General features: G+C 38.3%; 1 protein-coding gene across 1 annotated transcript in view; it reads left to right on the top strand.

Moving 5' to 3' along the window:
- LOC150088165 (uncharacterized) overlaps positions 1-24,851 on the top strand; it is a 97,656-nt gene that overhangs the window by 4,060 nt on the left and 68,745 nt on the right. The window contains exon 2 of the mRNA XM_090369357.1: positions 11,814-11,965. Within this exon, the coding sequence (XP_090225483.1) occupies positions 11,814-11,965 (152 nt within the window). The remainder of the gene's footprint in view (positions 1-11,813; positions 11,966-24,851) is intronic.

The following is a 24,851-nucleotide window of genomic DNA, read 5'->3' on the forward strand; positions in this document are numbered from 1 at the left end:
TGTGCCGTCTACAGCGTTTTGTTTCGCTTAATTGGGAACTATATAATATCCACGAACATAGCAGAACGAGTTTAGATATAACTTACAATCATTAGTTTGGTAGCCATAGCCAAACTGTCAAAAAAAAAAAAAAAAAACACTTATTAGACGAAAACTACAGGCTCTTGTACAGTATATCGCAATAGCGTAATTAACGTGAAAGAACTTCCACATAACTTCTTCACAAACTGCTTGCGATGCCTGATGTGCAAAGAAAAATGTTTGAATCAGTTGTCAAAATTTTCCTTTACCCATGCGAAAACAACGTGGATCTCCTTCACCATGGCTTCTTATTTACAGAAGGTGGGACTCTTAGATCTCTTTTTTTAAATTTTATTCATGGATGGTTAATTTTTTAGGGATTTATGGGTACATCGAATGCTACGGTCCTTTAAAAAAGGAATATTATGCAAACGCCGAATTTCAGTCATTCATCTTCAGAAAAATCGAATATTTGATTTTTTCTGAATCTGGAATACTTTTCCAATGTGTAATTCAATGTTTTCAATATTGCCGTGAACTTGTTTCATTCACTGGTTTCCATGCAATATTATTTCTTAACAGAGAATTTATGAGCTGTGGATCCACGATTAGTAGCTCCAATCATCATCAAAGAATTAAAACCACTTTATTGCGCAGCGTATCTGCATATACGGAGAGTGATGATGATGATGATTTGGTTTTTAATGGAGCATCGACAGCTGAGCCATAATGCGTCAACTCAAAAATAAAGCTAATCCAAAAATATTGGTTAGCCTACAAACAGGCTACCATGTCAAAAAGGTAAATATGACACTTTGCGGTAAAAGTTACATAAAAAGTATAAAAATATGAACTTAAATCTTTGTATATAAATTAATCGATTGTAAAAGTTAAAAACGTCAGACATGTTGTCTCTGTCACCTAAAATCTGACAGTGTAAATGGTTCAGCCAGATTATTAAAAGTGCTAAAAAATGCTTCTCTGAAGACAGGGCATTCGATAAAAACGTAATGAACAGTTAAAATACGGAGGGTATAAATACACTCTCAACAAACAGACTTTGTTGGAAAAGAAAAATGCAACCCTCCCCATACAGACTTACAAGAAGAGTTAATCGATAGAAAAATAAAGTGGTACTGAATACTAAAAATCATTTACGAATTGCTTTTACTAATATCAGCCAATTGATTAATAATAATTTATTTCGAAAAATAAGTGAATAAAAGTATAATTGAAGTAAAATATCACTTGTAATAACTTAATTATTTTAATATCGCAAATTTTAACTTAAACCATGCGTTATTTTCTTGTTACGATAATTATTAAAATGACGCAAAGAATTAATGACAACGTACTTGTATTTAATCCTCTTTGCCATTTGAATAGATGAAGCACTGATTTAAGGAAACACACTAGAGTGATACCAAGCTGAGTAGATTTAGATCACATTACAAGAAAATAAAGCACATAATTAATTTATGTCAAATAAATTATTCTTTATTCACAAACAACTTCCGAATTTATTTCATGCTCATCCTGTGCTTGTAAATTTAAAAGGAAAACTTAAGTTTTCATTACTTCCTTGAACATTCTGTAATCTCTCTTTTGCAGTATAGAGATTTATGAACATTTTTTTAATGGACTGATGTGTTTATTACGATGATGTCGTAATAAACACATCAATCCATTAATAATAAACACAAATCTATAGTAAACACATCATCAGTTACCGATATTTCACTCATGCTTAGATTTATTGCTCAGCATCTGTCATGGCTGTTCCAAAGATACAATAAACGTGTCTATTTTCCTTTATACTCGTAAATTAATATTTCTAATTCATATAAAAAAGCTCATCAGGTTTCACTAAACAGTCAGTTTTTTTCCGTGATTTTGATTTCAAATCTTTTGAGCTGTTAAAAGTATGAGTAGTCAGATAATTCCGTTATAGTATACTATTTCCGAGATTCTATTTATTTATTATTATTTTTTTTGTCAACAGTTTCATGAACGTAGTGTTCCCCCACCAAAACTGCCCAATTTTCTTTAAAAATATAAAGTCTCAATTCTATTTGCAATGTTCAATTTCATATAGGAAAAGACTGGACAATTGTTTAAATCATATTCCTGTTTCCTGTAAGAATTAAATATCGGCTTCTTCAACCAATCGACCTCAACGCAAATATCCTAATCAATCACACACTCTTTTTAAGGATAGTTCTGCAAATTGCTTGGGATTCCGTGGTTCTTTTTCATTCCCAAGAATCTCGAATAGTTTTATTTTTAAATTTACAGTCTTTCCATTTTTGTTCTTACTTACTGAGTAAAATATGAAAAACAGTATAAAATAATTTAATCTAATTATGTACAGTTAATGTTTCAAAAAGTAAGTTAGAAATCATAATGCATCAGTGTACTTGTTCCTTATTGATACTTTCCTTTTAGAAACAAAATAAATTTCAGGAAACACAAACATGATGTAAACAATCCAGTCTTTTCCCATCAGAAAGAAAAACACTCTCTCAGTCGATATTTTGTCGCTTTATTCCACTGAAACAACAATAAAATATTTGCTGCCATGTTTCCTGTGCATTCATATATGTTTAGGTTTTTCTATGAATGAATTTTTATTGCAATCTTCAAAAGTTTCGGGAGATTTTAAAGAAATTTAAATTTTGCGTTCAAAGTGTTCTAAAAAGCCTGAGTCGTCAAGCTACAATAGATTATCTTCATACTTCATCCTTTGATGGAGAAATGCAAATTTCCCTTCTCCTCTATTACTATTTTACCTGTAAATTTTCTTTCAAACACCCTTAATCTCTTTGGCATATTTTATGATTTTATTTAGCTCATTTTGAAAGTCATCATCAGAATTTGATGTAATTCAGTCTGGATTACTTAAATATTTTATCAGTAATTATTTATTTGCATTATTCCGTACTTCATTTTCAGTTAATTTTATAAAAAGTTTTACATAAAAGCTTCTTCGTTAGTTAATTAGTCGTAAAGATTCATTGGGTGCCAAATTTCAGGTGACTCTTTTATGATTACAAAACAAAATGTGTTATTTATATTGCGGCATTACTACATAGATTAGAGTTCAGTTAGAAATTTTATAAGAACATTATCATTAACCGTGTTTTCCGGCCATTGTAAAAATTTTTACAATTTTTGTGTTTCTTTACTGAAATTTATTTGTGATCGCCAGAATGCACACTTTTAAATGTCAGAAAGAAAAAAAAATGAGCATCATCGAGAATTTTCAGTATATTCCCGGGAACTGGCAATTCACAGTATCTTATTTTTTATCGGGATCGGGAACGAAAATTGCAGGTTCCTAAGTACTATTGTGCTTCGCTCAGATATTACTTGTCAAAGACTTAAATCTACAGTCTTTTCTTTTTAGTTTCCTTTTGCGAAAAATTCCCTTTAAACCACTGTAATTTGTTGTCTTCCATCACTATAATACCAATAGTACATCACTATAAATAATAATAGTACTGAAGCTGATAGAGATGATAAGGCTACCAATAATGACCTTACGAAATTGTTTATTTACTTATAAGAATACTAAACAATCCTAATCAAGCACCAACTCTCTTGATCTATCTTTTCCTCACAAACGAACCTCCGATTAAACAATGTTAGTTCCCCTCCAGGTTTCCAAACACGAAAACTGGCAATGATCTTTAAAAATATTCTGATATTAAGGCCTTTTCTAGTTGCATTATTAAAATCATTCTTGTAGGATGAAATTCATTGTTCCTTTCACTGTAAATCCTACTCCTTTATGTAAACTTGGCTTTCACGGAGTTTTTTGGAGAGAGAGAATAAAGTTTGCAGCAGTTCTTTTGCAATTAAAATCTCCTGCGTGATTTTCTATACATGTACACTAAAGCTCGAAATGCTTGCAAATGGGGGCAACTCGTAGTACAAAAAAGTGAACCATGCGCATTCTAATGATTTAAAACAAAAAAGGAATTTATGGCTTGGCCAGGAAATATAAGGTCACGTTGGAAAATGTCGCCAGAAGGAACAATGTTCTTGTGTCTGCAATTCTGTCCAGATGTGATAGGCAGGAATCTGTGATAGAGGCCTTGCGGATTAACTCCTAGATGTGAGGGAAGGTTTATTGGGGAAAGTTTTTGTGATGATGTCCTCCAATTGTTAATAGAAGAAATTTGTTCCGTAAAGATAGAATTCACTTGAACGGAGCAATTCAAAAGGTTGTTGCTATTATCATCGAGAAGGCTTTGGGCTCAGGGAAACTGCTAATTGTAGGGGGGTGGGGTTGTTAAGAGAGTGGGTAAAACAACGAAGGTTAGTAATGTGGGTCAAAATGTAAGTACTTGCGTCCAATCTGTAATTACCTCATGCACAGAAAGAAACTGAAATAGGTACAAAAGCTACCAGTCACATAATACGAGAAAAAACGTGTTTAAGCGGAGCAGCTATACGAAATGCACCAGGACTGTAAAGAGCCAAAAAATAAAATTTGATTTTTCTATATAGTAATACTAGAAGTATTGTAAATAAATTAACGAATTTAAGCTTTTTATTAATTCAATCAATGCTGATACAATAGAACTAATCGAGGACATGGTGCCTTCCAGAGACAGGAGAAAAAAAAATTCAGTTTTGTGAGTACAGCATGTTTAGAGCGTGTCACGCTTCCTATCAAAAGCTGTCTGATAGCGATCACACTGTACCCAGAGTCATATAAAATTCTTATAGATGTTAAGTCTGTGTTGGGCAAGATAACTTGCAAGATGATAGCCGAGATATGTTATAGACAAAACGATTCTGAGAAGTCTGATAAAAAATCTCTATAGGCAACTTGAATGGACAGTAAAGTTTGATTGCCTCATTATGGGAAAATTCAATCCACCTCTTATAGACTGGACATCTTGGACTGGCAATACGCTATGGGGAAACAGATTTTTGAGCCATATGGATGATCGTGATTTACTCCGGTGTGTTAGAAGAAATACAGTGGGCTCTAATATATTCAGTTCGGCTCTCACCAAGCATCCAAACTTGACAGTTCAAGAGATTATATCGAGTAGAGGCCAAAGAGATTTCTATGAAAAAAGGAAAAGGTGTGGGCTTTAATTTCATGAGAGGAGACTATAGTGAATTGAGGTATTTTTGAGCTCTAACTTGTATTCAACAACGTATTAAATTGGCGCACTGTTAGATACGAATTCATTACGAGAATCATTCAAGGGATTTATACTGGAGGCTACAACTACATTTGATCCGGTGAACAAACTCCGCAAATAAAGATGCGGAAGTGCATGGAAAGGGAGGTCAAGAGTTTAATTCAGCAAAAGAGAGAAGAATGGAGTAATTACAGATTACTGTGAGATACTGATTTATATGGGAATTATAAGCGCATATGCAACAAAAACGCTGATGGCGTATAATAAGCGAAAGTACTATAAGGACTTACTAGAGTGATAAAAATGAGAAAAAGAGGCGAATCATTTTTCCAGATGTATGATCATATATTCCAGATGTAGAAAACGACATGCACTTACGAATAACACAGCAGAAATGAGGTACCCCACAACTTGTCTTGATCACCTTTCAAAATAGACTTCATATGCACTGCAGAGCTTGTGCCATCAACGGTATTAGTCTTCACCTGAATAATATTTGCAAACGTAGCCGAACGAGTCTGGAGATAACGTACACTTCCATTTGGTAGCCATAGAAAACTTTAAATCATACGAAAACTACAGGCTCTTATTTATAAATATTGGTATGCACTTTTCTAATTCATAGAAACGTTGCAAAATCATGAAACTTTCAACTTCCGACAAAATATCGACACCATAGAAAAAAATAATGAAACTATTGGATGTAGTATATGCAAAATACGCATATAATAAACAGTTAAATATAAAAAAAACCACTTTTTTATGCAGCGCAATTAACGAGTATACTTGGCTGCTCCCTTAACTTAATGTCATATTTTTTTTAAGTAATACTACCGTAGACCAGACATGCAGAGAAATTCTGCTTTTCTTGAAAACATTGTGGGCAATACGTTTTTATGGAACCTCTACCAGGAGCCAGAAATAATTTTCACAGATTGTATTAAATATTTTCCAATAAATATTCGTTCGTGTTCTGATGTTTAAAGTATTGAAGAGAAAAAACTCAGATCCAAACTAAGGTCTATTTAAAGAATATTTTTTTGTCTTGACCTCCATCAGGGCATCGTGATGCAAAAAGGACAATGTGTTTGGAAGGCGTTGATAACCTTCGTCTGTTTTTTTCTTTTTCTTTTGTACCGATTCAGCTATTTTCACAGCATCAGTTTCTGCCGTAGGTGTAATGGCAGTGCTCCAAGGTCTCAAAAGACAGGGTAAGAAAACGTTTTTGTTGTTGTTGCTTCTGTCTTTGTTTCCTGGGAGATTCGCTCGTTCTCGTTTTTTTTTTTAGATGTGAAGGAAGGAATATCAGGATTTTAAATGCCTTTGAGATAAACATTTCATTAAAATTTAAGCAAATTTAACATAATTACAAAAGCTTTAGGTGGAGTTCTCTATCCGTTATCTTCTATCAGCATATAAAACCATATCCGTGCAGCACTTGCCAAGAAAAGTAGCGCGGACATGTATATGGGTAGTTTTTTTTTTTTTTTTTTCTAGCTACGATAGGCATGTTCAAGAGAGGTACGGACTCAGCACACAGGAATGCAGATAAGTAACCACCATTGACAGCTGATATTGAGATTTTGGATAAAGGGCAGAATGGTGATTTTTTATTTTTTTATGGTAACCAAAAACGCTTAGTTTATTGAAATCCCATCTATCACACTAGTATTCTAGTACCATGAATGGGTTCAGTGTTGAGAACATAGAAGAACTTATTACTTTCAACTTCCTATGTCCCGCGGTTATTAATGCACCCGCCCACCAGATTTTTAGATTTAAGTCTGAAGACAATTTGCACCTTCCATACCACATGTTGCAGGAGCGTGTGCACAGTCGCACTTAATACTCATTGGTGAATATGCACGTGTTCGATGGATTGGCCGCTTATTTTTGTGTTGTAAATCCTTGACGGAGTAAACTTCTCACGTTTCCGACATCCTTTTGCATTTTTTTTTTTATTTTTTACTCAGTTCAAACACTTCATTTCATTTCAGTTAAAAGGAAAACGATTTTTCTTTTAAGACAATCAAAAATCGGGCTGCTACCTCAAAGTTGTTCATATTGGTGTCATTAAAATTGATTAAAGTTAAAGATCTTAGTTATCGAGGGTAGTTAAATTTTTAGTCAACATTGAACGGTTAGAGGAACTTAAGGCGCTATGTTCCTTACTAGAATGATAAAAACGAGAAAACGAGGCGAATCGTTTTTCCAGATAAATGATCATTCATTCCAGATGTAGCAAACAGCATGCATTTATGAATAACACAGCACAAACCACAGGCATTTCAAAATAAACTTTTGTCTGATTGCTATGTCCTTGCATTTATCTTCTGACCGCCTTTTTCGCCAAATGATTACATTGCAGGTGTTCTATCGACTAGTTAAAAAATAACTAGTCGTTGGTATATTAGGCGATGAGTTTATCGCTTGTGTAGCCAAGGTCGATTTTGTGATAACCCTATATCAAGTGACGATTCTTTTTTCTTTTTTTTTTTTTTGTTTGTTTCCAATGTAAGGCGAGTACAGATCTCAAATTAAAACGATGGATTACTAGCTGAATCTGAGTCACTTAATAAATGGGTGGTTGCTCTTGAGATTAATAAAACTAGGGAATCAAGTATCTACTGACCTACCAGATGATGCATCGTTGATTTCTCAACATTAATGAAGAGGAGTTAAAGGGTTCAGTAAAACTGCTGGCTGGAAAGGAACAGAGTAATGTCGATATGCCTTTATTTTATGGTGTGGGTTCAGTCAAGGATTCTTGTTTATGGCAGCAAAAGCCGATATTAGCAAGATGTGCTGAGGGCAGCGGTGTTTCAAATTACCTGGACGTTAATCCTAGGGAAAGAAGCTTAAATAACTTCAAGGAGTGTGTCAGGATAGTAAACTATACAAGAAAACTTAGTCGTTAACTGTATTTAAAGTAATATCAGGAGTGTTGTGAATAAAATGCGTGAAGCTGAACTGGTTAGGATATCTAAAGCTGACATTATAGGGTTAATGAAACGTGGTATAACCCAGAAATAGGGGATGGTGAGTTTCACTATGTATTTAGGAAGGATAGACAAGATAGAAGGGAGGGGGGAGTTATGGGGCTTCCTTCTTATTAAAAACAGCCTGTGAACGACAAAGGCTTTCCCATATTCCAAAGTTATGCACACCAGCACATCATCTGTGTAGTGTGAAGTAATTGCAAGTACCATTAAAATGAGAGCTTTAGATGAAAGCTTTATAACCTTCAATAACTCGAGGCTTTTTCTATACACGTAACTATTATTATTATTATCTGTTTATTTCTCTTACGAGACACCCATAGACAGCACGTGGCTAGAGGGTGTGGTTACATTATATCAGTATTTACAAGCATATTTACATGAACTTATTTACAATATTTGGAGATGACAAAACACAGAATATGTGTTAATGGATTAATTGCGAATGGTTGTTAAATTCTAAATATTATTATATAAATTATTAAATTAGTCTTCTTATTATATTTGTACCTGCCGGCACACATTACCAAATATTTCTGTCCTATACATTTTGTCTGTACATAGTTTCTCTGCATCTATATTTAAATTATTAAAATAATTCACAGTATTTGCTGGGAAAAATCTCCCCAGAGAGTCCAATTGAGTCAGTTGGCACTTGAGACTTGGATCTTCCCTGTTTATTCTCGGTTGTGTCATCCGAGGGCGAGAGATCACATTTCCCACTTTCGGCGCATCTGTTCTCTCCGTTAGTAGCTTTGCCAGAGTTAAGATGTTTCTGGTTGTGATGATATACTTCCACGGTGTGATGTCCAGATTGGCAGACAAGACCGCTCTTGAGATGGTAAACGGTTTCCCGGCGATCTTGTTTAGCCATCTCAGGAGCCAGTATTCTACTCCTAAGAAGGCCTTGATGTTGTTCTCGGGGGCCGATGACCAGATAGTCGATGCGTACAACGGAATCGGTGTAACGCATTTAAGGATGTATTGGATCATGAGATGAGGGCTTCGGAGACCGGTGAGTTCTTGTCTAGTGCTCCAGAGTGCTGCGTATGTCTTTTTCCTAATGTGTTCGAAATGAGGTATGAAGTTTAATCCTTCATCCCACTTAAGGCCAAGGTCAACACGTGCGAGAGATTTTTGGACTCTGGTATTGTTCACGAAAATCGTAATTTCATTTTTCTTCTTTTTATTGGTGAAGGTCATTTGGGAAGTTTTCTTTTCATTAACTTTCAGGGCAATGTAGTGCAGATATTCTTCTAGTTTCCTGATTGCCTTGTTTGCTTCCTCTGATAGATGGGGTGCAGTTTCTTGTTCTTTAGAGATTACAAAAAATTTCAAATCGTCAGCATATGTAATAAATTGCTCACAGTTTTGAGCTAAAAATGGGGCTAGTGCTATTGCGAAGAAGGTGGCGGATAATACGCCCCCTTGAGGTACTCCCCTAGAGCTATAGTAAGTTGCTGTTTGTTTCCAGTTTATTGCGATAATTTGTCTTTCTTGAAGGGTGTTAGTGAGAATGCTTAAAGTGCTTCCTGAAATGAGGAAATACTCCTTGAGACTTCTGCACTTACTGTACCATCTCGCCGTTAATATTGTAGATATACATTGAGCGATAACTGAATTATGACTACCTACCTAATACTTCGTAAGTCCTCCTATTACCCTCAGTACAGCAGCTATCCGACGTGGCATTGATTCAACAAGATGTCGGAAGTGTTCGGGAGGTATTGCCAACCAAGCTGTGTGTAATGCGTTCAGTAATGCAGGTGATTGGTGTACCCAGACGCCTGATATGCCTTTCCATAGTGTTCTACAAATGCTCTATGGGATTGATATGGGGGAATTCTGAGGCCAATCGATATGCTGGAAGTCAGAACGGTGTTCCTCAAATCATTCCTGCACAACAAGTGCCCGATGGCTCGGCGCATTCTCATCTTGGAAGACACCATCGCCATTCGGGAAAAAGTGTAACATAGCGGGGTGTACAGTCAACAAGCAGTTGACGATAGCAGAGACCACTGATACGTTGTTCCACATGTACCAGGAGTCCAAGTTCCTGCCAGTGAAACATGCTCCACACCATACAACCGCCTCCACCGGCCTGCACTTTTGATACCATGCACGATGGATGAAGAGCGTCTTGTTGTTGACGCCAAATCCGTACACAACCATCCACAGTGTGGAGTAAATAACGTGACTCATCCGACCAGCACACCTTCTTCTAACGTCCAACTTGCATACTCTTTGCACCAGGCGAGTCTTTTATGCCGATGAACCTTGGTTAGGATAGGCTGCCGTAGGGGTCGTCTGCTGGTATAGCCCATACGTGCGACGCATGGTCATGCCAGATATTGTTCCGGGTTGGCCCATGTTGTATTGGGTAGTCAACTCTTCAACAGTGCTGCGCCTGTTCGCGTCGTCGGACCTGACGCTAACCTCTAACATCAACCTTTCGCTGACCTTTGCAGTTTTGCCGTCGAATCGTTGTTTGACCGTTTTGACGCCAGTCCTAGTACACTTTAACTACGGCGGCTCTCGAACACCCCACCAGTTCAGTCGTTTGGGTAATCGAAGCACCAACTCGTCGAACTTTCACACTCTGTCCTTTATCAAAGTCTAATAAATCCTTATTTTTACCATCATGCTCGGACTTTTACTACCTACTGAACCACTGACACCTTATCTATGCTACGTAGGTCGACTAACTCCGCACTCTCGTACCTCACGTGGTCAACGGGTCGCATTCAGTTTTCATAGGGGTGGTCATAATCCAGTGATCACTCAGTGTATGTCGTCACTGGGAGGTCTTCACAATGGCCATCGATGAAACTCCAAAAAAAGGATCGAAACCCGGATCAGGGCCGTGACACACCTTAAATAAAAGCCGAATACTTCTTCATTGAGGCAGTGCCTTTCATTTAGAGCAGCGCAATGTCAAGGAAACTCGGGGCGAAGTTCCTCTACAGCATTAGACAGATACACTAAGAAACAAATTTAGTTCGTTCGCAACTACTTACAGAAAGAGGCGTACAGAAATTCGAAAGTCAGCTGGATAGTTAGTTATCTACATGAGGAGAGAAATGCATAATTAACTTTTCTTTTTTTCATATGTTTATACATTTTATTTTATTATTATTTTTTGGCTGGCACAGCAAAGCCTGTTTCTTGTATTACATAGGAGGTTAAGGCTAAAACGCAAAACGTCCGAGATATCTAACAATGAAAAAATTTAAAATGGGCAAGAAATGAATGGTTTAAAAAAATAGCAAAAGTGCCAAGAAGGAATTAACAGTTCAGATAGTAGATCATAATGTGCTCTAATCTATTATATGGACGGAATTAAAACAATCGACGCTCCAGTTTAAGCTAGAATCTCGATGAAACTAATTTGACGCTTAAAAAAAAATTAAAAATTTGACTTAAAATTTGAGAAAAATCGAATTAAATCTATTTTCCACCCTGTATTCTCTACATTTCTAGTTTCGGATTATATGCACGGTAGTTTGTTAATTAATTTTCATTTTCTGCCATTTCAGTTCAGTTTTTTAAATTTTAAAATTTAGTAAATAACTTGTTTTTCTGAGAAATCTTAACTAGAAATTTCAAGATGGGGTTTATTTTTCATTTTTAGATTGGAGAGGACAGTTTGGCCGAAAAGTGTGGTCTGAGAGAGGGAGATGAGGTGATTCAGATCGGTCGTATCAATGTACAAGATCTGACCTACGGACAAGTGCAGGAGGTGATACTTCGATGCGGTAATCGATTGGAGATGTTCATCATAAGGTAAGTTGGACGTTTTATTTCAGAAAATTAAAATTTTGTGCTTGTCCTTTTAGATTCGCATGAAACCACGATTCTCCATTTCATTTACAGGAGTAATTTTAAATAAGCTGAGGCATTGCTGGATAGAGGCTGTTGGTTACAGTGCCAGGAAAGGGTAGTCCGATGGTCCCTTGTTTAATAATTGCACACCATTCTGCACAACGATTTTTTTTTTTTTTTTTTTTTTTTGTTTTTGCGCCAAAGCAACTAAGGCTATGATGCGTTAGTGTTCTTCTGTAAACTGAGTTTACTGTACGATCGGTTTGCTTGTTTTGCTGGATGAAAGGTTGATTTCCCGGGGCAGTACGGCCACACTCACAGAAAAGCCGATCATACAGTCTGATCAACGCCGATCAGATTTTAATGCTTTGCAGGACCACATTATCTTAGAACAGGCTAACAATTCCTGACATGTATTGAAGGAAATTCTCTCTTTCTCCATCAGGACAGTCTTTAATTGGATAAATGCTGTTGACTTCCATTGCCGAATCCATCTTTCCAGTTCATCATACAGTAGTTCTATTGAACTCAATGTGTTGCACTGTGTTACGTAATATTATTCCCCAAACAGTCACACATCAAGATTTATGACGGAGCATAGTTCAATAAAATAAATTTTCTGTTTATACTCCGGGACGACCAAACGGTCAGAGGAGTTTTACAAGATACACAGAATACAAGAAACAGCACCGTATTCAGCAGTCACGGGCTTGAACCCCGGTCACTCAAGGCACGTGTACTGATGCACCCGCGCGCCTGACCACTAAGCTACGGTGGCCTCAATTAGATAAATAACGTTATACACAAGAAAAAACTGCATCAACATTAGCAGAATTCTATTGAGGATGTCACAGTATCCACAAAAATCATCAGTCCGACATCATACTATAAAAACAGTCTCAACCTAACACCGTGCAGAGTCCTCTTCAAAAGCCATACCCAAGTTCTTCTATCTAACGAAAAAACATACATTGGGATTTACATTTCTAGAGAATTCTTTTCCACTCCTTCAGAGGCCAGTTCCTTAGAATATGAGAGGTTACATCGTTCGTTGTTATTGTTGTCGAATTTTAGGCGCATCAGTAACTTAGGCCACATTGCGCCGTATACAATATGTCTGTAAATTGAGTGTATTCTGTGGTCGATTTGCTGGTTGCTGGACGAAAAACACGAGTTTCTGTGAGGAAAAAAAAAAAAAAAAATAAATATATATATATATCCTATTCTTGCATGAAACCCATGTTGTAAAAAAGACCCATAAAATTTTCTCGCGTCATCGACAGGATTCTAACTCAGATCTTTTCCACCCAGTGTGGGGAGGACTGCAATTCTACCAACTGTGCTGGACACGAGAGCTATCGGTCGTTATACGCTAGCTTTATTGAAGAAAACTAGGTTGATATGTATGGATCACCCTGTTGATCCAACGTTCTGCGCTCATTGTGAGTATTAACTCTTTCCCAGACCTGCGTGATTCTTTGCTAAGTTTTCATTGTTTTGAAATCTGTTTTTAATCTCTAACTGCTTGGAGATATCTTGTTGTGAAAATACGCGATCATCTAGTAGATATGCCTTGGATGGATTGATGGACAGGCCTTGAATGGATTGAGCAGGCTCAATGCTAATGGGATTCTTCCTCTTGCTCAGATTACAAACCTGAGGGGGCGTAGATTCAAACTGAGGAAAGACAGTTGTAGAATAGATGTGCGGAAGTTTGCCTTTAGCCAGCGGGTAGTTGGTTTATGGAATAAACTTCCAACTGTTGTTGTGGAAGTTTAGAGCTTAAATAAATTTAAGGCTGAACTAGGCAAACATTTCGAATGAATGGATCATTGGCATCATTGGCTGATGCTGTATAAGCGCTTGCTTTCTTGCATCACGTGCTTCTACTAATGCCTTGATCGACTTCACCAGGGCCAACTGCCTTTCACATGCAATGAATGCAATTGGAAGGTTAAGAAGCTTCTTAACTTTACAAATATATAAATACATACTATAGAAATCCATCATTCGCAAAGTTCGATGGAATCTCGCTATTTGCTAACCTTTGAATTCACTAAACTGTTTTACGCGAGACATGTCAATTGTAAAGGGCTCTTTTGTCTGCCTTTTGCAGCTTTATTTGGTATTATATCTTAAATAACATTTGTATAAACAAAAAATTTACATAAAATGTTCTTATTCGTTGGTATTCCTTGTCTTTGGTACAATGTAGAAGCGGTTCACGAACTACCTTAAGGTACAAGTTAGTGCAAACGCATCCTAGTTAGTACTCAGCTAAACTCTGAATTAGCATAAATATGCAAAGGCGGCATCGTTTACGTTATATCTCATATTGTGAAGACCTTCACGAGTTGCCATGATATTGCACTACTTCGAATAAGGAACGCGTCACCAAAGGAGAAGATTGTTGTTACTTATCCGCTGAGAATAAGTCTCAGCGGATACCACCACCCAGATGGCACCGTTCAGGGCTATTTTGTATATGTATGTGTGGGATAATAACTCTATTTTCCACTTGTCCCTATTAGACTTAGAAAAGCAAAAAAGTAGAGGGAAAGTAATAGTAGGAGCGGAAGAGGAAAAGAAACTGTGTAGAAGAATGAAAGAGACAGTAACTCCTTCAACTCACACCACTCAAAAATTCACACTTCTCGAATAGACAACGTTTCGCTAGCGAGGAAAACTATTCTTGGAAACTCCGGACATCATCAGGCTCCCCCTGGCGCCGTTTCAGGGCTATTTGGCCCTTCTTCGGTGGGTGGATAGGTACCCTAGTGACGCAACGATGACAAAACTGTTATGAAGTACAAAGTATAACTCCACAATATGAGGCATCATATTGTGGAGTTACTAGGGTACCTATCCACCCACCGAAGAAGGGCCAAATAGCCCTGCAACGGTGCCGTCTTGGTGGTGGTGGTATCCGCTGAGAATAAGTAACAACAGTCTTCTCCTTTGGTGAAGCGTTATTTATTCGAAGTAGTGCAATATCATGGCAACTCGTTGTAAAGGTGTTCACAATATGAGATATAACTTAAACGATGCCGCCTTTGCATATTTGTGCTAATTCAGAGTTTAACTGCGTACTAATATGATGCGTTTGCACTAACTTGTACGTTGTCTAAATTTCTCGCAGCCTGAGGCTAAAGCCCTTAATACATTTCAGTCACTACCTTAAGGTTTGAGTCGGTAGCTAAAAGTATTGTTGGTCTCTCTCTCTCTCTCTCTCTCCATGCTACCGTAGAAACTGACCCAAACAACACGTCATTAAGAGTGGGACGTACCATCTCGATTTTTTTGGGATACGAAATTTAGCGTTCAATCCATCAAAAAAAAAAAAAACGTTTTTTATAACATTCGCGGATTGCGTTTGGCTGTCAACTGGTACAAAATATTGCGAATCGCAATATTTTGTCCTATTCAACTGAATGCTAGATACAATTTACTAATAATCCTCTCCGTTTCAGTTCGACTGAATTCCAGCTTACATTTCTTTAGAAAGGATAAATACATTAATTCTGCTTACAGAATAATTCATTGCACTGATTTCTTCTCCGTGACTGCAGAGTGGACTTGCCTTCTTACTCGTTTGGGAAGGTTTTGCTATCGGAGACTGGATGAATTGTTATTGGTCTCTTCAGTCGGGATGAAACACACATTTGAACACGCAATAAAAATCACCGGAATGATGCGTGCACTACGATCAGAGAAGCAACTAAACAAAATTTTAATACAGCGCCATAAGATCCTTTTGTTCATCTGGACTGAAGAGTTACTTTTAATGTGGGAAATATAAAGAATTAATGCAGGCCACTTTCTTTCTCAAAACACTTTTTAGAGAAAATAAAATATCCCATCGATCGTATCAATTAAGGGTAAATGGTAAACAGTTTACCGTTAACTAATACTAAGAATCTCCGGGTGTTCGTCGCTTAGGGTTGGGACATGAATCGTGATGAGTTTGCGCGAAGCAGGAAAATTTGATAATTTAGCTCAAGAAATGAAGAGACTTAAGTAGATATTCTTCGTGTTAGTGAGGTCAGATGGCTAGGCAATGATAAATGTGTTACAGATAATGGTATGTTTTATTACGCGGGCACTGATACCGAAATAATAGAGAATGAGTTGGATTTTTGTTACTACTAAAGTTTGTAAGGCAGTGAAAAATGTATTACCTTACTCAGACAGAGTGATGATGATTCAAATAGCAACAAAATCCTACAACTTAAATATAATCCAGATCTATGCGCCAACAGCCAATAAATGTGAAGAGGAGATTGAGGCATTTTATGAACAAATTAAACAGATGCTACAAATATCCAAGAGCGGAGACGTCACATTGATAATGGGTGACTATAAGGCCAAAGTTGATGAATGCAGAGGGACTGCGGGCAAGTTTGGAGAAATGACCATGGAGACACGCTGATTGAGTTATTGGTAATAACGAATACCTTTTTTGAGCTGCCACCGCGCACACTATATACATGATAATCTCCAGGGGATGGAGAAAAACAATATTGTGAGGAATCAAATTGATTATGTTTTGATCAACCATCGCTTTGAAAACCGCGTGAAGCGTTTGAGAACATATCCAAGCGTTGATATGTTATGGCCATAATCCATTAATTATGAACCGAAAGTGAAACTGAAACAACTAAATAAGGAGGATAAACAACCGATTTACCTCCAAAGATTGGAGAACAAAGATACTAAAAATAAGATCGAAGACTCTTTGAAGAAGGAACTGAATTATATCCTCCCAGAAAGTATACACCGATGAGCCAAAACATTATGACCAGCGAGTCGTAATGAAAATCGAAGCAACTGCAGGTGAACTACGGCCCGTGCGCGGGTCGGGAGACGGTATAGAAAACACCTGATACTGAGCTCCGTTAATCAGCGTGACACTTGTTCTTCAGATGGAAAAGGCAGCAGACTTAAGCGAGAGTGACAAAAGTGGTTAGTACCTATCGAAAGTGGTCCGAGGAGGAGGAACCCACGAACCGCCGGTGAGGTGTTGGACGACCACGGCTCATCGATGCTCGAGGTAAGCGAAGGCTCTCCCGGATGGTACGTGGCAACAGAAGGGCGACTGTGGCGCAACTAGCCGGTAATTGGAATGCTGGTGACGGGAGTAATGTGTGACAACACACACTACATCGAACCCTGTTGAAAATGGGGCTGCGTAGCCGCAGGCCATTCCGAGTGGCCAAGCTAACCACGGTTCACCCGCGACAGCGCCTACAATGGGCACGCGAGCATCGTTATTGTTATTGGGTTTTTTTTAGGAGCATTAGCAACTAAGGCCATATTGCTCCGGGGATATGCGGTGGTCATTCCCTGACCTCTTCGCATACATCTTCCGTATTTGGTGGTCACGGGCTCGAACTCCGGTCTAATCAAGAGGCGTGTGCTACGCACTGCTGCTCCTGCCCACCTGGCTACGGAGGCGACCGCGGGCATCGAAACTGGACTTGAGTGATTGGAAGAAGGTCGTCCGGTCCGATGAATAAGTTTCCTATTGCACCATGTGGACGGCCGGGTACGTGTTCGTCGTTTACCTGGGGAATTGATGGTGCCTGGATGCACCGAGGGACGAAATCAAGCTGGTGGCGGCGGTGGTGTCATGCTTTGGGCGATGTTCTGTTGAGATACCCTGGGTCCAGTCATCCATGTGCCGGGCACTCTGATGTCTACCGTCTACCTAAACATCATTGCTGACCAGATACACCCTTTCATGGCAACGGTCTTCCCCCTCTGGCGGTGCCGTCTTTCAGCAGGATAATGCGCTAGGCCACACCGCCCGGATTGTTCAAGACTAGTTCGCGAAACATGAAGACTTCCAGGTATTGCTCTGGCCTCCAAATTCTCCAGACATCAATTCCATCGAGCACCTGTGGTGTTTGTCGGAACAGAACTCCGATCTGCGGCGTCTCAACCACGGACCTTACAGGAGTTAAAGGATCTGCTGGTTGCGTGTTGGTACCAAATACCACAAGACACATTTAGAAATCTTGTAGCGTCCATGTCTTGCGGGGTACGAGCTGTTTTGGCTGCACGTGGAGGACCAACATCATAATAGGTAGGTGGTCATAATGTTTTGGCTCATCGGTGTAAATGAGAGATGGAGATCAATTAAAGATGCTGCGCTCAAAGTGGCAGATAATCATCCGAAAAGTGAACCTCTAAAAGTCAAACAGAAGTGGATAACGAGTGATGTAGTGATGGAAAAGAGAAGACAGAACAAAAGCAACTCAGCAGAATACAAAAAACTAAGAGCGGAAATCAGAAAGAACATAAGGAAGCAAAATAAAACTGGATGGGTCGAAATGTGAAGAAATCGAGAAACTAGAATCTTTACATCCAATTCAACAAAGTCTTGAAAGATACTTTAGGACTTCACTACAGAACTTATAGAGGAATACTAAAAAAGGAGAACAGAATGATTACAATTTCAGTTGAAGAAAGACTTGAGTGCTGGCAAGGATGTATCAGAGAATTGTTTGATGACAACAGAAATGAAAAGTTTGACAGATCGGAAAATGGGGAAGGACCGAGTATCATGGAGGAGGAAGTGATCTTTGCGATTAAATATGCTAAACCCAAAAAGGTAAGCGATCCTGAAGAAATTCAATAACTTTTAAAGTGAGACATAACAGATATGTTGGTTAGTCTGCTCAAAAAGGTTTATGACACGAGAAATTCCCAGAGAGAATGGTCGAGATCGTCGTTCATACCCATACCGAAATGTACAAACGCAAATAGATGTTTTCAACTTAGAACAATAAATTTAATGAGTCATGCATTGAAGATACTTCTCAGGATTATACATAGTCGAATTTATAAGAGATGCGGAAATACTTAGTGATTCTCAATTTGGTTTCCGGAAAGGACTGGATACTAGGGAAGCTTTGTTTGCAGTCCGAAATCTACTAGAAAGATGTCGAGATGTAAAGCAAGAGGTATACATCTGCTTCATGGAATTATGAGAAAGCTTACGATCGAGTGAGACATGACAAAACGTTCAAAATTTTAGAGAAAATTTAAATTGATAACAATGACATCAGAATAATTGCGAATTTGTACTTGCTGATTTGGGGACGATCAGCAAGAGTATGCACAGAAGGAGGAAAGTCGGAAGAGACTTTCCTTCTCCTATGCATATCCCTCCTTTCCTCCTTGCTGAATTCCTCTTTTAGAAATTAAAAGAGGCTTTCGTCAAGTTTGTATTCTATCATCTGTATTGTTCAACGTATATGCTGAACTTTTTTTAAGGAAGCTACAGAGGGATGTAGAGAAGGGATAAAGATTAATGGTAATACTGTAACCGTGATCAGATATGCAAATGGTACTATTTTGCTAGTCAAAATAAAAATGATTGTAGATCATTCTAAAAAACTTCTGAGAATGATCTACAATCATTAATGGATAGAGTAAGTAGCACAAGTGAAGATTTTGATCTGAAGTTAAACATTAAGGAAACAAAATTCATGGTGTTCAGTAAGAAAGACGTACGACCAAAAATTGCAATTAATAATGAAGAAATTGAAAGAGTTAAAAGTTATCGTTATTTTGGATGTACGCTAAACGAGGACTGGAACCATTCTATTGAGGTACGCTCAATAATTGAACAAGCACGTGCAGCCTTCCTTAAATTGAAGAAGATTCTATGCCGCAGTGATCTCTTCTTTCAAGAACAAGAATACTGAGATGTTACGTCTTTCTATCCTCCTTTATGGAGCTGAGGCCTGGACACTGACAAAGAAGACCCAGAATAACTTATTTGAAATGCTTTTGAGATGTGGTGTTACAGGCTAATGTTAAGAGTGTCATGGACGGATAAGATAAAGAATGATGAGATTATGAGACGGATGAAGAAAAGGACAGAAATAACTAATACCATTAAGGAAAGGAAACTAAAATATTTAAGACATTTGATGAGGAATAACAAATAAAAGATGTTGCAATTGATAATCCAGGGCAAGATAAATGGAAAAAGAAATCGAGGGTAAAGAAGGAAATCTTGGTTTGCAAACCTCAGAGAGTGGTATGATCCCAGCAACGAGGGTCTGATTAGGGTTTCTACCCGTACGTCCATTACGAAGATGACAGCCGACCTCTGCAAAGAGACGGTAAAGAAGAAACACAGTTTAACCCCATCCACTTATAAAAAGTTAGTTAATTGTCAACTATGTGCAGATTCATTGTAAATGTAGTTTCCGTTTGTTGTTTATTAACTTTATTGTGAGCCACTAATCTGGCTGTTGGGCTGCGATTCTCTCTCTCTCTCTCTCTCTCTCTCTCTCTCTCTCTCTCTCTCTGCACGATCTTCTGGCCTTGTGCGACTGTCCCAGAATAGAAACAGGAAATTAATTAATCAAACAATTTATTTATTTATTTATAAATCGATGGACGCCTTCGAAGACATATGACTTCCTGTATAAAGTTTAATTACTTTAGCAATTTAAAAGAAAACAAACAAAAAAAAAAACAAAGTACGACGTTTATAAGAACGGTTACGTCTGAATTTAAATTAGCTGGCTTTTAGGAAGCACATTTCTCTGCTTCTTATGCAGCATGTCCAGCACTTTGATGCTGCCTGTCTACAATCTGGGGAGGCCATCACGTGCGGAGAGTACTGCAGCTCACCCAACAAGAGCGAGCTTATTTATAGAGTTTGGTATTTTATAGAAGTTTGAAACGTTTTCTCCCGGTTTTTCTACGGAAGTGGATGCTCCCCTTCTAAACCCGCACACCAGACACGTGGTATGAGATTCACTCGCGTGGATATTCGGATTGAATATTTTGGCACGAACATCGTGGACAAAACTTTTAATAAAACACGACATCCGGATTACCTACACACGAAAGCTTGCGGGCACATGTCTACAACACTTTTCTGATAACGTTTAATCACTGATAAGACGTCAAGATAATTCTACTTCCCTCCCCCTCCCCTCGCTTTAAGGCGTGTCAATTTTAGGACATATGATTTAACTTTCACGCTGTTGAGTAGCTCCCACCGAGAGGGGGAGAGAGAGGAAATACAAAAAGAAAACAGCAGATAGTGTCGCATGCGATATGACAAAGTGACGCTGTTCTCTCGAGGAAACGACACAATAGAGCCATTGAGTTGTCCGACAGAAAATAAACAGATGTTCGGTGGCGCTGTACTGTGTGGTCCCTTATGTAGATATTGTTGAAATTGGGCTGTTGAGAAACGAAGCAGAAGGACAAGGAACTTGACGCACAAATGACAAACTGCATTAATAAATTCCTCTCGCCTTAAATTTTGTCGTTGCAGTAATAGCCAATAATGGCCGCGAAGTGGTGGTGACAGATCGCATTACGACTAAGTGGAAATGTTCCGGATTTCAATAATAATGAGGCCCCGTCTTTCTCCCTGAAAAAAATTTAAGTGCAGTATCGGGTTTGCCTGTTGAGTGAAATATTGGACAAGGGAATGTTAAATCTTGATATACGGGTCTTTTATCGAGATGTCATGCCTTCTGAATGAGTAAGGGCTCTGAATAGGCGACCCAATCACACAGCCAAAATTAAAGTGGCTCGTTTTCCAGTTTCCCGATTTAATGGCATTTAGTGGTTGATATATTTCCTTCTCTAATTCAGCACTATGTGACAGCTCGTGTCATTTGGTGAAATTATTAAAACGACTATTTTTCAATCAAATATGACTTTCTTTCTTTCTTTCGCAGATTTGCTTTTATAATTAAACCTAAAAAACAAACAACTAGTGAGACTGCTTATGCAATTTATGGACTATACACTTGCAGATTACAGAGACAGAAAATACAGATTACAGAAAATACATTGCTTCAATGAGAGTGAAACGTCCAAACTACTTTTTGTTTTTTAAATGCAATATCATCTACCATCTAGTCTCAAAGTCTCGTCTTGTTTCATCCTGATGCTGCTGCAACAGGATCTGGAAAGGTTGAACAGATGGGCTGAGAGGTGGCAAATGAGGTTTAACATCGACAAATGTAAAGTGCTGCATATGGGAAACAGTAACCCCAGAGCAACGTATCAACTCTGCGGTACTACACTGACATTGGTGGAGAATGAAAAGGACCTGGAGGTAATTGTGCAGGCAGATATGAAGTTCTCTGAGCAGTGCAGACGAGCTGCAAGAGTAGCGCATGGTGTCTTGTCAATGATATACAGGAATTTTTCTAGCAGGGATAAGGAGGTGATTATTCCCTTGTATAAGGCAATGGTAAGGCCACATCTTGAGTACTGTATACAGGTCTGGAGGCCTCATTTCAAGAAGGATGTAGAGCTGCTGGAACGGGTACAGAGAAGGGCAACAAGATTAGTAAATGGAACAAAGGGTTGCTCTTACGAAGAAAGGCTTAAGTTTTGCAAATTACAGAGTCTGGAGACTAGGCACCGGCGAGGTGATCTGATAGAGGTGTATAAGGCTTTGAATGGTTTGAGCATGCTCAATGCCAATGGGATTCTTCATCTTTCTCAGAATAATCACCTCAGAGGGCATAAATTCAAATTGAGGAAGGACGGATGTCGGATAGATGTGCGGAAATTTGCCTTTGGCCAGCGGGTGGTTGGTTGGTGGAACCGACTTCCATCACTTGTTGTTGAAGTTGATAGCCTAAACAAATTTAAAGCTCAACTGGACAGGTATTTCGAACGAACGGAGGGGTGAAATGGGAGTGGTGTGTTTTTTTTTTTTTTTGGCTGATGCTGAATAAGCTTGCTTTCTTGCATCATATGCCTCTGCTAATGCTAATCTTCAAGTGATCAGTCGTACTACACTGCATACGGTGATGCAGAAATAAAAACTCCACCAGATGTTGGACATCGAAATCAGCGCTGCCATTGGGTTTTTCATTGTACTTCTGATAGGAAAATTGTCTAAATCTGCTTATTATAGCGTCGATCCATTCTTTAACAAGATTTGAATGCGGATCTCCCCAAACGCGCCCTACCTACCTTCTACGATTTTACAAAAGACGAAGCAGAAACTTTTTTATAATTTCAATTCTACGTGATTTAATAATTTCATAAATAAATTGTGAGAGGAAAGCTTTTAAAGAGAAAAAGAAATGTTGAACCCATTCACCGTGTTTAATTATATCATAAAGAAAACTAAATTAAGAATTACTAAGAACTCTTAGCTCGGATAACTATAGGAAGTAGTCTGCACCTGGAAATCGAGGTTCAACAATAGTATCATTCTGTAAATTGCGTGTATTCTGTGCTCGATTTGATGTTTACCGGGAAAAAACTAGAGTTTCCTAGAGAGAAACCCCGCTACTCTCGCCTCAGACAGAATACCTTAGCTACTTCTGAAAAAAATTCCATAAGAATTCCTTGAGTTATTGACGATTTGAACCCAGGCTTTTTCCATCAGGTTTGGAAGGACTGTGATTATATCAGCTGTACTACTCAAGAGTGCATTACTTTGAAAAGAGTAGAGGGAAAGTGCAATGGTTGAGGACAGGAGGGATATTTTACCCTCTTTGGGAACTGGCTTGATATGAGCAATTTTCCAAGCAGAGGGAAAACAGTTTGTTGGATATGAGCAAATTTCTAAGAAAATGGTATTAACAAATCATTGATACAAGAGTTAGAACGAAATAAGGATTATAATAAGACAGTTGTATATTTAGCAGTGGATGCAAGAGAACCATTGGGTGTAATACAGTGTTAATACTAACACTAACAGCTCTATCAAGAGACCAAAAGGCTTGACTAATCATTTGTACAAAACAGAAATTTTCTGCTTTTAGACTGTTCAGTGTTGTTATTGATTAACAATTGTTTCACAACAATTGTTAATCAATAACACTGCTGCGAGCTTTAATATATATATATGCAGAAAACGAAATTGAAGATTTGAGGCTATGAGACGTCACTACACTGTGTCTGTAATTGTGTGTATTCTTCAGCTGGTTTTCATGAAAGAACCAGCTGAAGTTTATGAGAGAGAAAAAAAAAAAACAAGCAACTCTCGCCCGAGCCCGACTAATTCTGCCACGTTGTGAAAGAATCCTATAAAAATTCCTTGCGTCACTGACAGAATCGAATTAATGTCTTTTCAGCTTGGTGGGGAAGGTTGATTATACTCACTGTGCTGCCCGCGAAGGGCCAGAGGAGATTCCAGATTAAGGAATCTCTGAAAGAAAGAGCAGAGCGAACATAGGCACAAGTACCACCTTTGAAAGGACAGGAACCATAGAGAGAACCATTAGGAAACTAAGATGAGTGGTGGTTGAGGCAACCAGTAACTGAGATTCTCTCTCCGAAAAATGAAATGGGGGCTTAACAGAGATTGTAAGTGGAAACAGACATAATTGAGTTTGGAACTGAGACAATGTATATTTGTGGCATTAATGAGGAAATTTTTTCCCCCATTTCCCATCTTCGTTCCTAATTCATTCAATCCAAATGAGTGAATGAAAGAGGAATGTACCTTCAATAAATTTTGAAGGGTAGTTAAATGCCCCCGTTGTGTATTATGTCTGTGCAAGTCAGTGGTGAAACTACCATACGACCGGGAGGCCCAAGAAGTCCGACGGCCGCTATGGTTGTTAAAAATTACGTGCAAGCCGTTGACAACCGGGAGAAAGGGGAGGCTGAATTTATATTCGCCGCTCGGACAAATGTGTATTCACGGCGGGCTGAAGGAATAAGTCACCGGGGAAACCCCAATCTATCTCTCTATCTGTGATCGGCTAACTACAGCCCCAATTGAAGATCCCTTTAGAAGTTCCTCCAGTCTACAGAAGAACTCTAACTTAGACATCTTCAAGCGAGTGATAAGTGACAAAATCCTTTACGTCTTGATTAAATGAAAAGAGAG

Source organism: Mastigoproctus giganteus, chromosome 3 (genome assembly GCF_048544385.1).
Source record: "Mastigoproctus giganteus isolate SK-2022 chromosome 3, ASM4854438v1, whole genome shotgun sequence".
Lineage (NCBI taxonomy): Eukaryota > Metazoa > Arthropoda > Arachnida > Uropygi > Thelyphonidae > Mastigoproctus > Mastigoproctus giganteus.